This window comes from Ranitomeya imitator, chromosome 7 (assembly GCF_032444005.1).
Source record: "Ranitomeya imitator isolate aRanImi1 chromosome 7, aRanImi1.pri, whole genome shotgun sequence".
Classification (NCBI taxonomy): domain Eukaryota; kingdom Metazoa; phylum Chordata; class Amphibia; order Anura; family Dendrobatidae; genus Ranitomeya; species Ranitomeya imitator.
In genome coordinates, this window is record NC_091288.1 from 201,760,239 (window position 1) to 201,773,315 (window position 13,077).

Genomic DNA, 13,077 nt, shown 5'->3' on the forward strand with positions numbered 1-13,077 from the left:
TCCTTGGCTGACAGGAGCCATGCGGGAAAAGCTTCTTACCTGCTGGTTTCCCACCGCCTCTTCTGATTAGTAGGCCCAGTACGACATCATGCTTATGTCAAGCGGCAACTATGACTTTGTGCTGGGCCTACAAATCCAAAGAGGATCCGGGAACATTAGCAGGCAGATGGAGGGTTCCTGTTCTGCAGCCACACACTTCAGAAAATTCCTTCCAGTCTCCGTACAGAAATCAGAGTAGCTCCCTGAATCAAAAAGCATCATAGAATCCAGTGTCCATAACATGTAATGTGATATTTATCCAGAAAGGCATCCAGGCCCTTCTTGAATTTCAGTAGTGAATCTATAATTACAACATCATATGGGAGAGAGTTCCATAGTTTCACTACTCTTACAGTAAAGGGTCCATAGTCTCACTGTTCTTACAGCAAAGACTCCTTAGTCTCACTGCTCTTACAGTAAATAATCCATTGTGTCAATGAACTTACAGTAAAATAATCCATAGTCTCACTGCTCTTACAGTAAATAATCCATAGTGTCACTGCTCTTACAGTAAAGAATTCACAGTCTCACTGCTCTTACAGCAAAGAATTCACAGTCTCACTGCTCTTACAGCAAATAATTGTTCTATGTGATTATGAATAAACCTTCTTTTCGCTAGACATAGAGGATGCCCCCTTATCAGGGTTACAGGTCTAAGTGTGTATTATAGGTCATTAGAAAGATCTCTGTACTGCCCCCTCATTATGTTTGTACATTGTAATAGATCACCCTTAAGCCTTCATCTTTCCAAACTGAATAACCCCAAGTTTAATATCCTGTCGTGGTCGATTATCACATTTCTAATGCTTATGCAACATTCTTATTTTATCAGCATCATATCTCTGCCTCTAGTGTGGAGGGAGAACTCTTTTTCTTGAGTTTGGTGGTGGTGAAACCCCTAATTGTCTCAGTTTTTTTTTTTTTTAAACCCATTGAACTCCATAAAAAGATATATCAAAACAACCATTAAAGACATCAACTAGAACTAATTCTGCTAGTTTCTATGGGCCACTTCCATTTTATGTCTACACTATTCTCATCCATTGGATCGTTATGTCACAAAACGTCCTACCGGCATCCAGCTGGACCATCATGTATTCCCCACACTGATCTGGTCTCAGGAGCTTCAGCGCCAGCGCAGATTCTTTTCGCTTCATCTTCTCCTCCTTCTCCTGGTTCCGGATCTTCTCTTTCTCCTGCCTTTTGGCTTCTTTTTCCTTCCTCTGCTCGTCCGCCCGTAACCTATGAGCTTCCAATTCATCAGGATTTTTTCTCCTCCTGGTTCTTTTAGTTGGACTGGGAGTTGTGGAACCAGATAGAGGCACAGGTAATGTAGATATAGGGACCTCAGTGGAAAGTTGAACTTTAGTCTTCAGATCAAGATCCATCTGTTTATTCTGAGATATCTTAGAGGCTTCAAGTTCTTCATGAAGACTTTCCTTTCTTGGCAATTCCGCAGTCTTGTTATCCGTCTCAACATTAGTAGACTCTTCCTCAGTCTCGGAGTCGGATATCTCCCAGGTTTTAGCCCTTTTTAGTATTCTGATTGGCGACCTTGAAATAAATCCTTTGTTGTGTTCAGTTTCCATCATGAAATGCCGTTGTGAGACATTAGATTTACTATTTGTCCATGAATTGTATCATCTTCCTTAAATTAGGAGGTCTGCTGTCACAGATCAAGGATGGCTAGAAGATAGGAAGACTATCAGAATAAGAAAAACAGGATATACAAGGACAACACAGAGAACATACATACATACAAAAAAAATATATAAATATATATATATATATATATATATATATATATATATATATATATATATATATATATATATATATATATATATATATATATATATATATATATATATATATATTATATAAGAGGCGGAATATTTTTAGTATTACTCTTTAGTGCCAACATATTCAGATGTCCATATTCAGTCTGGAGCTGTTCACATTTTTGTGTTTATTAGGGCCCAATTCATTATTTTATTTGTAAATTTGTTGCCTGTTTTTCATTTACATAGTAACATAGTAACATAGTTAGTAAGGCCGAAAAAAGACATTTGTCCATCCAGTTCAGCCTATATTCCATCATAATAAATCCCCAGATCTACGTCCTTCTACAGAACCTAATAATTGTATGATACAATATTGTTCTGCTCCAGGAAGACATCCAGGCCTCTCTTGAACCCCTCGACTGAGTTCGCCATCACCACCTCCTCAGGCAAGCAATTCCAGATTCTCACTGCCCTAACAGTAAAGAATCCTCTTCTATGTTGGTGGAAAAACCTTCTCTCCTCCAGACGCAAAGAATGCCCCCTTGTGCCCGTCACCTTCCTTGGTATAAACAGATCCTCAGCGAGATATTTGTATTGTCCCCTTATATACTTATACATGGTTATTAGATCGCCCCTCAGTCGTCTTTTTTCTAGACTAAATAATCCTAATTTCGCTAATCTATCTGGGTATTGTAGTTCTCCCATCCCCTTTATTAATTTTGTTGCCCTCCTTTGTACTCTCTCTAGTTCCATTATATCCTTCCTGAGCACCGGTGCCCAAAACTGGACACAGTACTCCATGTGCGGTCTAACTAGGGATTTGTACAGAGGCAGTATAATGCTCTCATCATGTGTATCCAGACCTCTTTTAATGCACCCCATGATCCTGTTTGCCTTGGCAGCTGCTGCCTGGCACTGGCTGCTCCAGGTAAGTTTATCATTAACTAGGATCCCCAAGTCCTTCTCCCTGTCAGATTTACCCAGTGGTTTCCCGTTCAGTGTGTAATGGTGATATTGATTCCCTCTTCCCATGTGTATAACCTTACATTTATCATTGTTAAACCTCATCTGCCACCTTTCAGCCCAAGTTTCCAACTTATCCAGATCCATCTGTAGCAGAATACTATCTTCTCTTGTATTAACTGCTTTACATAGTTTTGTATCATCTGCAAATATCGATATTTTACTGTGTAAACCTTCTACCAGATCATTAATGAATATGTTGAAGAGAACAGGTCCCAATACTGACCCCTGCAGTACCCCACTGGTCACAGCGACCCAGTTAGAGACTATACCATTTATAACCACCCTCTGCTTTCTATCACTAAGCCAGTTACTAACCCATTTACACACATTTTCCCCCAGACCAAGCATTCTCATTTTGTGTACCAACCTCTTGTGCGGCACGGTATCAAACGCTTTGGAAAAATCGAGATATACCACGTCCAATGACTCACCGTGGTCCAGTCTATAGCTTACCTCTTCATAAAAACTGATTAGATTGGTTTGACAGGAGCGATTTCTCATAAACCCATGCTGATATGGAGTTAAACAGTTATTCTCATTGAGATAATCCAGAATAACATCCCTCAGAAACCCTTCAAATATTTTACCAACAATAGAGGTTAGACTTACTGGCCTATAATTTCCAGGTTCACTTTTAGAGCCCTTTTTGAATATTGGCACCACATTTGCTATGCGCCAGTCCTGCGGAACAGACCCTGTCGCTATAGAGTCACTAAAAATAAGAAATAATGGTTTATCTATTACATTACTTAGTTCTCTTAGTACTCGTGGGTGTATGCCATCCGGACCCGGAGATTTATCTATTTTAATCTTATTTAGCCGGTTTCGCACCTCTTCTTGGGTTAGATTGGTGACCCTTAATATAGGGTTTTCATTGTTTCTTGGGATTTCACCTAGCATTTCATTTTCCACCGTGAATACCGTGGAGAAGAAGGTGTTTAATATGTTAGCTTTTTCCTCGTCATCTACAACCATTCTTTCCTCACTATTTTTTAAGGGGCCTACATTTTCAGTTTTTATTCTTTTACTATTGATATAGTTGAAGAACAGTTTGGGATTAGTTTTACTCTCCTTAGCAATGTGCTTCTCTGTTTCCTTTTTGGCAGCTTTAATTAGTTTTTTAGATAAAGTATTTTTCTCCCTATAGTTTTTTAGAGCTTCAATGGTGCCATCCTGCTTTAGTAGTGCAAATGCTTTCTTTTTACTGTTAATTGCCTGTCTTACTTCTTTGTTTAGCCACATTGGGTTTTTCCTATTTCTAGTCCTTTTATTCCCACAAGGTATAAACCGCTTACACTGCCTATTTAGGATGTTCTTAAACATTTCCCATTTATTATCTGTATTCTCATTTCTGAGGATATTGTCCCAGTCTACCAGATTAAGGGCATCTCTAAGCTGTTCAAACTTTGCCTTCCTAAAGTTCAATGTTTTTGTGACTCCCTGACAAGTCCCCCTAGTGAAAGACAGGTGAAACTGCACAATATTGTGGTCGCTATTTCCTAAATGCCCAACCACCTGCAGATTTGTTATTCTGTCAGGTCTATTAGATAGTATTAGGTCTAAAAGTGCTGCTCCTCTGGTTGGATTCTGCACCAATTGTGAAAGATAATTTTTCTTGGTTATTAGCAGAAACCTGTTGCCTTTATGGGTTTCACAGGTTTCTGTTTCCCAGTTAATATCCGGGTAGTTAAAGTCCCCCATAACCAGGACCTCATTATGGGTTGCAGCTTCATCTATCTGCTTTAGAAGTAGACTTTCCATGCTTTCTGTTATATTTGGGGGTTTGTAACAGACCCCAATGAGAATTTTGTTACCATTTTTCCCTCCATGAATTTCAACCCATATGGACTCGACATCCTCATTCCCTTCGCTAATATCCTCCCTTAAAGTGGACTTTAGACAAGACTTTACATAGAGACAAACCCCTCCTCCTCTCCGATTTTTACGATCCTTTCTAAACAGACTGTAACCCTGTAACTTAACTGCCCAGTCATAGCTTTCATCTAACCATGTCTCGGTTATTCCCACTATGTCAAAGTTACCTGTAGATATTTCTGCTTCTAGTTCTTCCATCTTGTTTGTCAGGCTTCTGGCGTTTGCGAGCATGCAGTTTAGAGGATTTTGTTTTGTTCCAATCTCCTCACTGTGGATTGTTTTAGAAATGTTCTTACCTCCCTTTGGATTATGATCATCCTCCTTTTAATTTGTGCCTGCTTTTTTTTTTTTTTATTAGTGTTTATAATTGTGGGCAGGGTTTGGGATTTCCAGATGTTTTCAACAGATCTATCGAATATTTTTGCACAGATGTTTTTAAGGCATCTCACACTACCAAATCAAATCTCTTGCTTTGCACTTAGGAGGAGCAAACGCCCCGAAACACGTGTCTGCAAACAGAGTATCTGGTTTGGCTTTTATCCTAAGTTATGTGGTCAATATTGACTTGTGGGATTGCTACATTCAATAGGAGGCGGTAGTGTCTAAATTATCTCTCTGAGGAGATTTTGCATATTTAAAGAGACTATCCACTGCTTTTACACCGACTCACTATTATTATGATAGGGCATCAATGTCGGATTGGCCGGGGTCCGCTAAGCTGTAATTGGTGGTGGCTGCCGACTGGACGTACTTACTTGCGGAGCTTGGCTGTCTACTTGTATGGTCCAGGGCTTGTTACTGCACATCCACCTCCTACTGAATTAAATAGGAGGCAGAGGTGTACAACCCCGGGGCTGCCACTACGAGTAGACAGCCAGACTCCATATTTAGGTACTACCAGCTGGCACCGACATTTAGCAGAACACGCCATTGTTTGGGCTAAACAGGCTAAGGACAGAAATAAACAGCATTGTTTACTTTGCGCAAAACTCTCATTATGTGCATCATTTTGAAGATTGTGGTGCAAACAACAAAAAAATAAGACAGAAAAAAAAAATAAATAAAGACATTTAAAATAAACAGCAAAAAGTTAATCAGGCCCCAGAAAAAATAATTGTCAACTAAATGTGGCCTTCAACCAGTTTCACATGCCCGATCCACGGTCGGTCCAGACAGCGAGGACGTGTAAAGCCATCCCTAAGGTGGTGAAGGCCATCCCTAAGGTGGTGAAGGCCATCCCTAAGGTGGTGAAGGCCATCCCTAAGGTGGTGAAGGCCATCTCTAAGGTGGTGAAGGCCATCCCTAAGGTGGGGAGGGTCATCCCTAAGGTGGGGAGGGTCATCCCTAAGGTGGGGAGGGTCATCCCTAAGGTGGGGAGGGTCATCCCTAAGGTGGGGAGGGTCATCCCTAAGGTGGGGAGGGTCATCCCTAAGGTGGGGAGGGTCATCCCTAAGGTGGTGAGGGTCATCCCTAAGGTGGTGAAGGCCATCCCTAAGGTGGTGAAGGCCATCCCTAGGGTGGTGAAGGCCATCCCTAAGGTGGTGAAGATCATCCCTAAGAGCTGACAAGTATGGCAGATGGTCTCTAATAAAGGAATAAGTTGTGATGACCATGTTATCAGCGGCCATGTTATTGGTGTCATCCTTTTATGATCATTTGAAGAAGACTGTCCATAATTAGGAAAATATAGTGTGTTTTGTTTTAATACTGAAACAGTGCCACCATTAACCACAGGTTGTGTCTGGTATTGCATCTCCTGAGTGTCCATTCCCATGGGATAGAGCTGTAATATCACACAGTGGACAGGTGTTTGGCCGTTTCCAGAAGAAAACGTTTCTAAATGTGCACAACCTCTCTAAACTGCACAACTATATCTCAGCAGTTACTTACATGACATCTGCAATTAAGCACCAGCCAGATTCTGCACTTTCTTCTTGGATATCCCCCCATGTGCAAGGCAGGGTGTAGATTAGTCCCTCTGCCAAAACATGGCTCCGTCAAAACGTCTCCTTCATAAAGACAACTTCATTCTCATTTCCTAAACACAGGGTCACATGACCAGCAGGAAACGTCACATGGGAGGGCTGTCAGCGTCCATTCTTCTTTCGGGCAGCCCGTTTTTAACCTATTACGACAATTAACATCATTGTTATTCTTTTATATTCCGGATACAACTCAGAATGAACACAATGCAGACACCAATGACGGATTCTAAATGCATCTGCCCAGTGCTAATGCAGTTTAACTTGTTGTAAATAAAGTTAATTGAAAAAAAAAAAATCTTCTTTGCCGGAATGCGCGTCGCTCGGATCACGTGACTGTGTTGACAGCGCTCTGACGTCATCAGACCGCGACATTTGCTGGAGATTCTGGGGTCACCCTCACGTGTTTGCGTTTCTGCAGTGCGGGAACATGGCCAAGAAAAAGCAGTTAGGGCGCATTGCCGAGATGGCCCGAAAGATCCGGGCTTACAGGGAGCTGAAGAACCGGCCGCGGGACAACCAGCGCTATGCTTTGGATTATGAGGTTATTGCGTCTTCTGCAGTGCGGAATAAAAGTCGCATGCGATTTGTTTACCCTCCTAATAGAAGTATTGTGTCGCATTGTATGCAGCTGCTGATTGCACTAGTGTTGCTGCTTTACTGTGACACCTTATTCCATTCATTACAGTGAGATGTATGAGTTATTACAGTACCACAATCCCATAGATTAGGTCTCTAGTCCAAGGTTCTGATTCTCACCATTTCTGTTTTCAGACCATGACCAGACCCTTCAGTGGGAAACGCCTGCCAGTTCTCGCATGGGAAGATGTAAAGAACGAGAAGAGACTTTTCACTCTGCTCTCTGGGCTGCGGGCATTTGGAGTGGGGCGAATGGTGACGAGGAAGTCGTGGCTGGAGGAATGTAATGAGCCCTGTTACTGGATCATAACTAAGGTCAAAGTGGATTACACAGCCGAGGTGAGGACGGTGGGATTCATTGGGGTATTCCAGGGCCTGACATTTATTTTCTATCCATGGGATTGATGTTAGATCTCCAGGAGACAGACCACCGGAGCCCCTCATCTGCTAGACTCTGTTTTCCATAAAGTTGTGTGTAGCAGATGTGGGCAAGACTGAACTCTCTTTGGTGTCTCTCGTAGTGATGATTTGGGCATCTGGAATTTCTATATTTAAGGCTGAAATATCGCTTCAAAAGGCATTTCAGAGCAAAGGAGTTATTACTCATCCACAGGATAGGTGATACTATTTAGATTAGTGGGGTCTGAGTCCCCCATCCCCACTCCATTCATTGTTTCTGGGACTGCCAAAGCCCTGTAATACATTTTCCCCAGCAGTCTCATAGGGAATAAACAGTGCAGTGGTCGAGCATATGCAGCTCCACTCCATTGTAACTGGGATCCAGGGCCGGCGTCAGCACCCGGCGTACCAGGGCAAGTACCGGGGCCCTGAACAAATGGGGGGGCCCACTCATGGCCGGGATACCAAGGGGCCCGGGCCGCTCCCCCAGCAGCTTCGGCACTATTTGAGCTCAGCCGTCACTTAAATAAACATGGCCGCGCACAGTGCACTCTGCAGTGATGTCTCTGCTAGTAATGACGCGGACGGGCAGACACACAAGCAAAGTTAAAGGCACAGTGTCTGCCTGACCGCATCATTAGCACTGTGAGTGGCCATGTCTGTTTAACAGGTGTGGAACAGTGCACAAAGAGCTTGGCCACACCACAGCTAAAATTAAAGGCTTTGTCCAGGATCAGAAACACGTGGCTGCTTCCTAAAACAGCATCCCTTGAATTTGTTCAATCCTTGAAACCACTATGCAGAAATGGTCGGCACACCAGACGCTGGTCTGCTCCTGCGTTAGCGTGCACAGCAGTGTTTGTACTCCTAGATTTTCTGTTGTGCCTGTAGTTAACTGAGCACTTCTGACCTGTGATTTTAGCAATCAGTGGGAACCACAAGACCTGCACCCCCACCAAACTACAGTTTGAGAGAAATTCTAAAAAAATCTACTGAAAATGTAGTTATACCTTACTGTGTGATAACTGACCTTATAAAGACAGAGATGTCAAGGTGACTTTATATATGGGCACATGAAAATCTCATTTTCTTCTTATAGAATATGGACTTTGGTCAGGCTTGGGGTTACTTAACATTTAGAGGTAAGTGTTTACATAATACATCTCTCCACCCCAGTAATGATGCACAATAAACTTTTTCTTAATTCTGCTAATACCCAAAAACATATTAAGTGTAGAAACTAGTTACTAACGGATGTGCTTGAATAAGGTATTATCGGAACATGCGTGTGTGCTAACAGTGTGTATTTGGCGTGCTCATTTTCAAGGTAATCCCTGCATGTGTTGCAGCTGTCGAACAGCCACGAGACATTCAGCTGCAGGGACTCAAACATATTTTTCGGGCACGCCGGAGACACTCAGCCCCTGAGCATGCTCAGATAACACTTTATTCGAGTATGTTTGCTCATCACTAGTAGAAACGCTTCTTTGATTATTGGGTATAAATATAGCTGTGTGACTGTTCTGATCATATTCCCCCTGGCACTTTCTTCCCTGTTATTTCTTCTAACCAGGTAAACAAGAGTCTGAGGAGACCGAGATAAGCAAAGTTATGTATCACGACTGGCGTGTTGTACCTCGGCATGAAGAGGATGACTTTAAAAACTTTACCCCTATGCCCGAGCCGGAATCCTTGACCCATGTGCTGTACCCACCTCTCTTGAGAGCCATAATGTTGGCCGGAATGCAGAAAGAGGGAAAACAAATAACTGAACCTCTACTGGATCTCCAGAGAAGACGCATCTTCTCTAGAGAGAAGTTTGAAGAGGAACGAAAGGCCAGACTGGGGACACCGGTGTGATAATGACATTTTTGTCTTCAGAATCCAGCCTGTGTATAATGAACACTTATTGTAAAAGCAAAAAAGAGAAAAAGGATCACATCCGCACAGCTGCAGCCAAACTAACCACCTAGCATAGCAATCAAATAATGCTGAGAGTCCCACACGGCAGCTCCAGTGGTGCAGTATCCAAGAAAAACAAAACAAACAATGTCCAAATGTATAAGAAGAGAGGAACGCACTCACCAGGCAGATAAAATCCAATCCTTTATTGCAGCATGGACAAACTTAGCAGGGAGGGGAGTGGAGGATGACGGACGACGGGACCCGTAGAAGCGCTCGTAAGCGTGAAACGGCCGTCGTCCGTCATCCTCCACTCCCCTCCAAGCTGCAATAAAGGATTGGATTTTATCTGCCCGGTGAGTGCGTTCCTCTCTTCTTATACGTTTGAACACTTATTGTGCCTAGGGTATGGTGTTGTGCCACAGGTCTGGCATCATATTTCTGGATCACGTGGAAATCCATAGACTGTGATCTATGTAGTCCTGTAAGTGTGTAGGGGGCGTTGTACCTGTTTACTTGTATAAATGGATGTGCACTTTTTGGAGCTACTGGAATTGTGTTTGTCTTAAGTGGCACCAGGCACTAATTGGTTATCAAGGGTTAATGCACAGGTCAGTCATATTTACTGATCTGTATTAAACTCCACTTTTATTCTTATTCTGAGATGCCAGGTTGCATAATTTATGAACTGCTTATTTCCAATTCATTGTTTTGCAATATGTTGTCTAAAGTTCATAAATGGGTAAAATTGCAAACTGCTTGTAAAAACAACTTTGAAATTTACTCCTTATTAAAAATCTTTTCCATTCTCCAGCGTGAATGGACTTTTATAGCATAAATATTGATTGGATTTCCGGCCAGCGCTGCAGTCCCAGCGTGGCCAATTACAAAGGCGAAATATATGTGGTAAGAGCTGGCTCTGTGCTTTACAAACTGTTTTTCATCTGACTGGATCCGATCAGCCTTCTTTCCTCTGCCTCATTCCTATGCTGCAGAGGTAAAGCTGCCTCTGCAGCCAAGGAGAGCGCACAGTTTGGACCAGCGGTGCAGACAAGACATTAGTCTTCACCATCAATCTTCAAGAGGACAACCGCCCTGAAAAGAAGGCAGCCGAGAACTGTGTACGTCGGCATCATCATACAACCCTTCTAAAGGCATATTTTTATCTTATAAAGGTCTAAGGAGTACCGTTTCTGTTTGTAGAAACCTCCAGCTCAGAAAGGGAGACTTATAGGTGAGGCAAATCTTCCTGGGAGGGAAAATGTATACAAATGTTCACTCCTCCAAGTGGAAGAAAGCTGACTGCCTTGTATTACCTATTGGGATGCCCAGCCATTAACAAGCATTGTCCGATAACTTAGGACAGGGAGTAGCAACATTTAGTGTTTGTATAATGGCCTACATGTGAATATATGCTCTAAATGGTCAGTGCTCCCTATTTAAACTGGGTTCACACTTTGTTGTTTTGAGATCCGTGTGAATGGATCGGCAATAGGTCTCCTGATCCATACTCAACAGTCTCCTAGACATACATGAGATCTACTACAGGCCCAAAAATTACAGTGGATGATAAACGGACATGAATACTGCCTTATAAATTTAGTAGTGATGAGCAAATATACTCGTTATTCGAGATTTATCGAGCATGCTCGGAGGTCCTCCGAGTATTTTTAGTGCTCGGAGACTGTTTTTCTTGTCACAGCTGAATGATTTACATCTGTTAGCCAGCATAAGTACATGTGGGGGTTGCCTGGTTGCTAGGGAACCCCCACATGTAGTCAAGCTGGCTAACATGTAAATCATTCCACTGCGGCAAGAAAAACTAAATCTCTGTGCACTAAAAAATAAATCTCGAATAACGAGTATATTTGCTCATCACTAAAATTTAGTAATACATTTTGAGACAAAAGTTTTCTCACTTCCCTCCGAGATTTATATGGTAAGCCATTAATCTACTATATAATTGTCTAAGGGTCACTTCCGTCCGTCTGTCTGTCTTTCTGTCTGTCTTTCACGGATATTCATTGGTCATGGCCTCTGACTGTCCCGGAAATCCAAGTCGCTGATTGGTCGCGGCAAAACAGCCACGACCAATCAGCGACTGGCACAGTCCGGAAGAAAATGGCCGCTCCTTACTCCCCGCAGTCAGTGCCTGGCGCCCGCATACTCCCCTCCACTCACCGCTCACACAGGGTTAATGCTGGCAGTAACGGACCGTGTTATGCCGCGGGTAACGTACTCCGTTACCGCCACTATTAACCCTGTGTGTCCCCAACCTTTTACTATTGATGCTACCTATGCAGGATCAATAGTAAAAAAAAATGTAATGTTAAAAATAATTACAAAAAAACAAAGAACCTGCTATACTCACCCTCCGTTGTCCGCTGAGCCGCTCGCGCCGGCCGCCATCTTCCGTTCCCGGCGATGCATTGCGAAATTACTGAGAAGACTTAGCGGTCTCGCAAGACCGCTAAGTCATCTGGGTAATTTCGCAATGCATCCTGGGAACAGAAGATGGCGGCAGCCGCGCGCCTATCGCCGGAGCTCCGCTGCAACCCAGGAGGTGAGTATATAACTATTTTTTATTTAAATTATTTTTTTTAACAGGGATATGGTGCCCACACTGCTGTATACTATGTGGGCTGTGTTACTTACCGTGTGTCTCTGCTGTATACTACATAGGCAGTGTTATATACTATGTGGGCAGTGTTATATACTACATGGCTGGGCAATATACAGTCATGGCCAAAAGTATTGACACCCCTGCAATTCTGTCAGATAATACTCATTTTCTTCCTGTAAATGATTGCAAACACAAATTACATGGTATTATTATCTTCATTTAATTTGTCTGAAATGAAAAAAAAACACAAAAGAGAATGAAGCAAAAAGCAAAACATTTATCATTTCACACAAAACTCCAAAAATGTGACAGACAAAAGTATTGGCACCCTCAGCCTAATACTTGGTTGCACAACCTTTAGCCAAAATAACTTCTGATAACCATCAATGAGTTTCTTACAATGCTCTGCTGGAATTTTAGACCATTCTTCTTTGCCAAACTGCTCCAGGTCCCTGATATTTGAAGGGTGCCTTCTCCAAACTGCCATTTTTAGATCTCTCCACAGGTGTTCTATGGGATTCAGGTCTGGACTCATTGCTGGCCACCTTAGAAGTCTCCAGTGCTTTCTCTCAAACCATTTTCTAGTGCTTTTTGAAGTGTGTTTTGGGTCATTGTCCTGCTGGTAGACCCATGACCTCTGAGGGAGACCCAGCTTTCTCACACTGGGCCCTACATTATGCTGCAAAATTTGTTGGTAGTCTTCAGACTTCATAATGCCATGCACATGGTCAAGCAGTCCAGTGCCAGAGGCAGCAAAGCAACCCCAAAACATCAGGGAACCTCCGCCATGTTTGACTGTAGGGACCTT

General features: G+C 42.7%; 2 protein-coding genes across 3 annotated transcripts in view; one reads left to right on the forward strand and one right to left on the reverse strand.

The window, feature by feature from the left end:
* EME2 (essential meiotic structure-specific endonuclease subunit 2) overlaps nt 1-6,858 on the reverse strand; it is a 29,047-nt gene extending 22,189 nt beyond the window's left edge. The window contains exons 1-3 of one of the 2 annotated variants that reach the window (XM_069734365.1): nt 6,687-6,858; nt 6,615-6,637; nt 1,112-1,725 (exon numbers count right to left, since the gene is read on the reverse strand). In XM_069734365.1, coding sequence (XP_069590466.1) covers nt 1,112-1,631 — 520 coding nt within the window. In that variant the 5' untranslated portion in view covers nt 1,632-1,725; nt 6,615-6,637; nt 6,687-6,858. Of the gene's footprint in view, nt 1-1,111; nt 1,726-6,614 lie in introns of both variants that reach the window. The other variant, XM_069734364.1, reaches the window with a different exon arrangement.
* Nucleotides 6,859-7,055: 197 nt separating this feature from the next.
* MRPS34 (mitochondrial ribosomal protein S34) lies at nt 7,056-9,745 on the forward strand. Its single transcript, XM_069734366.1, has 4 exons — nt 7,056-7,250; nt 7,481-7,684; nt 8,844-8,886; nt 9,318-9,745. The coding sequence occupies exons 1-4, from the start codon at nt 7,137-7,139 to the stop codon at nt 9,602-9,604; spliced, it is 648 nt and encodes a 215-aa protein (XP_069590467.1). The 5' UTR covers nt 7,056-7,136; the 3' UTR covers nt 9,605-9,745.
* The last annotated feature ends 3,332 nt before the right edge of the window (nt 9,746-13,077 follow it).

What these genes read in the sequence shown, in the direction of transcription:
- MRPS34 (XM_069734366.1), top strand. Translation starts at nt 7,137, where the DNA reads ATGGCCAAGAAAAAGCAGTTAGGGCGCATTGCCGAGATGGCCCGAAAG. An exon ending in GCTATGCTTTGGATTATGAG is followed by an intron (nt 7,251 to 7,480) that starts GTTATTGCGTCT and finishes TTCTGTTTTCAG; the next exon opens with ACCATGACCAGACCCTTCAG. An exon ending in GGGTTACTTAACATTTAGAG is followed by an intron (nt 8,887 to 9,317) that starts GTAAGTGTTTAC and finishes TCTTCTAACCAG; the next exon opens with GTAAACAAGAGTCTGAGGAG.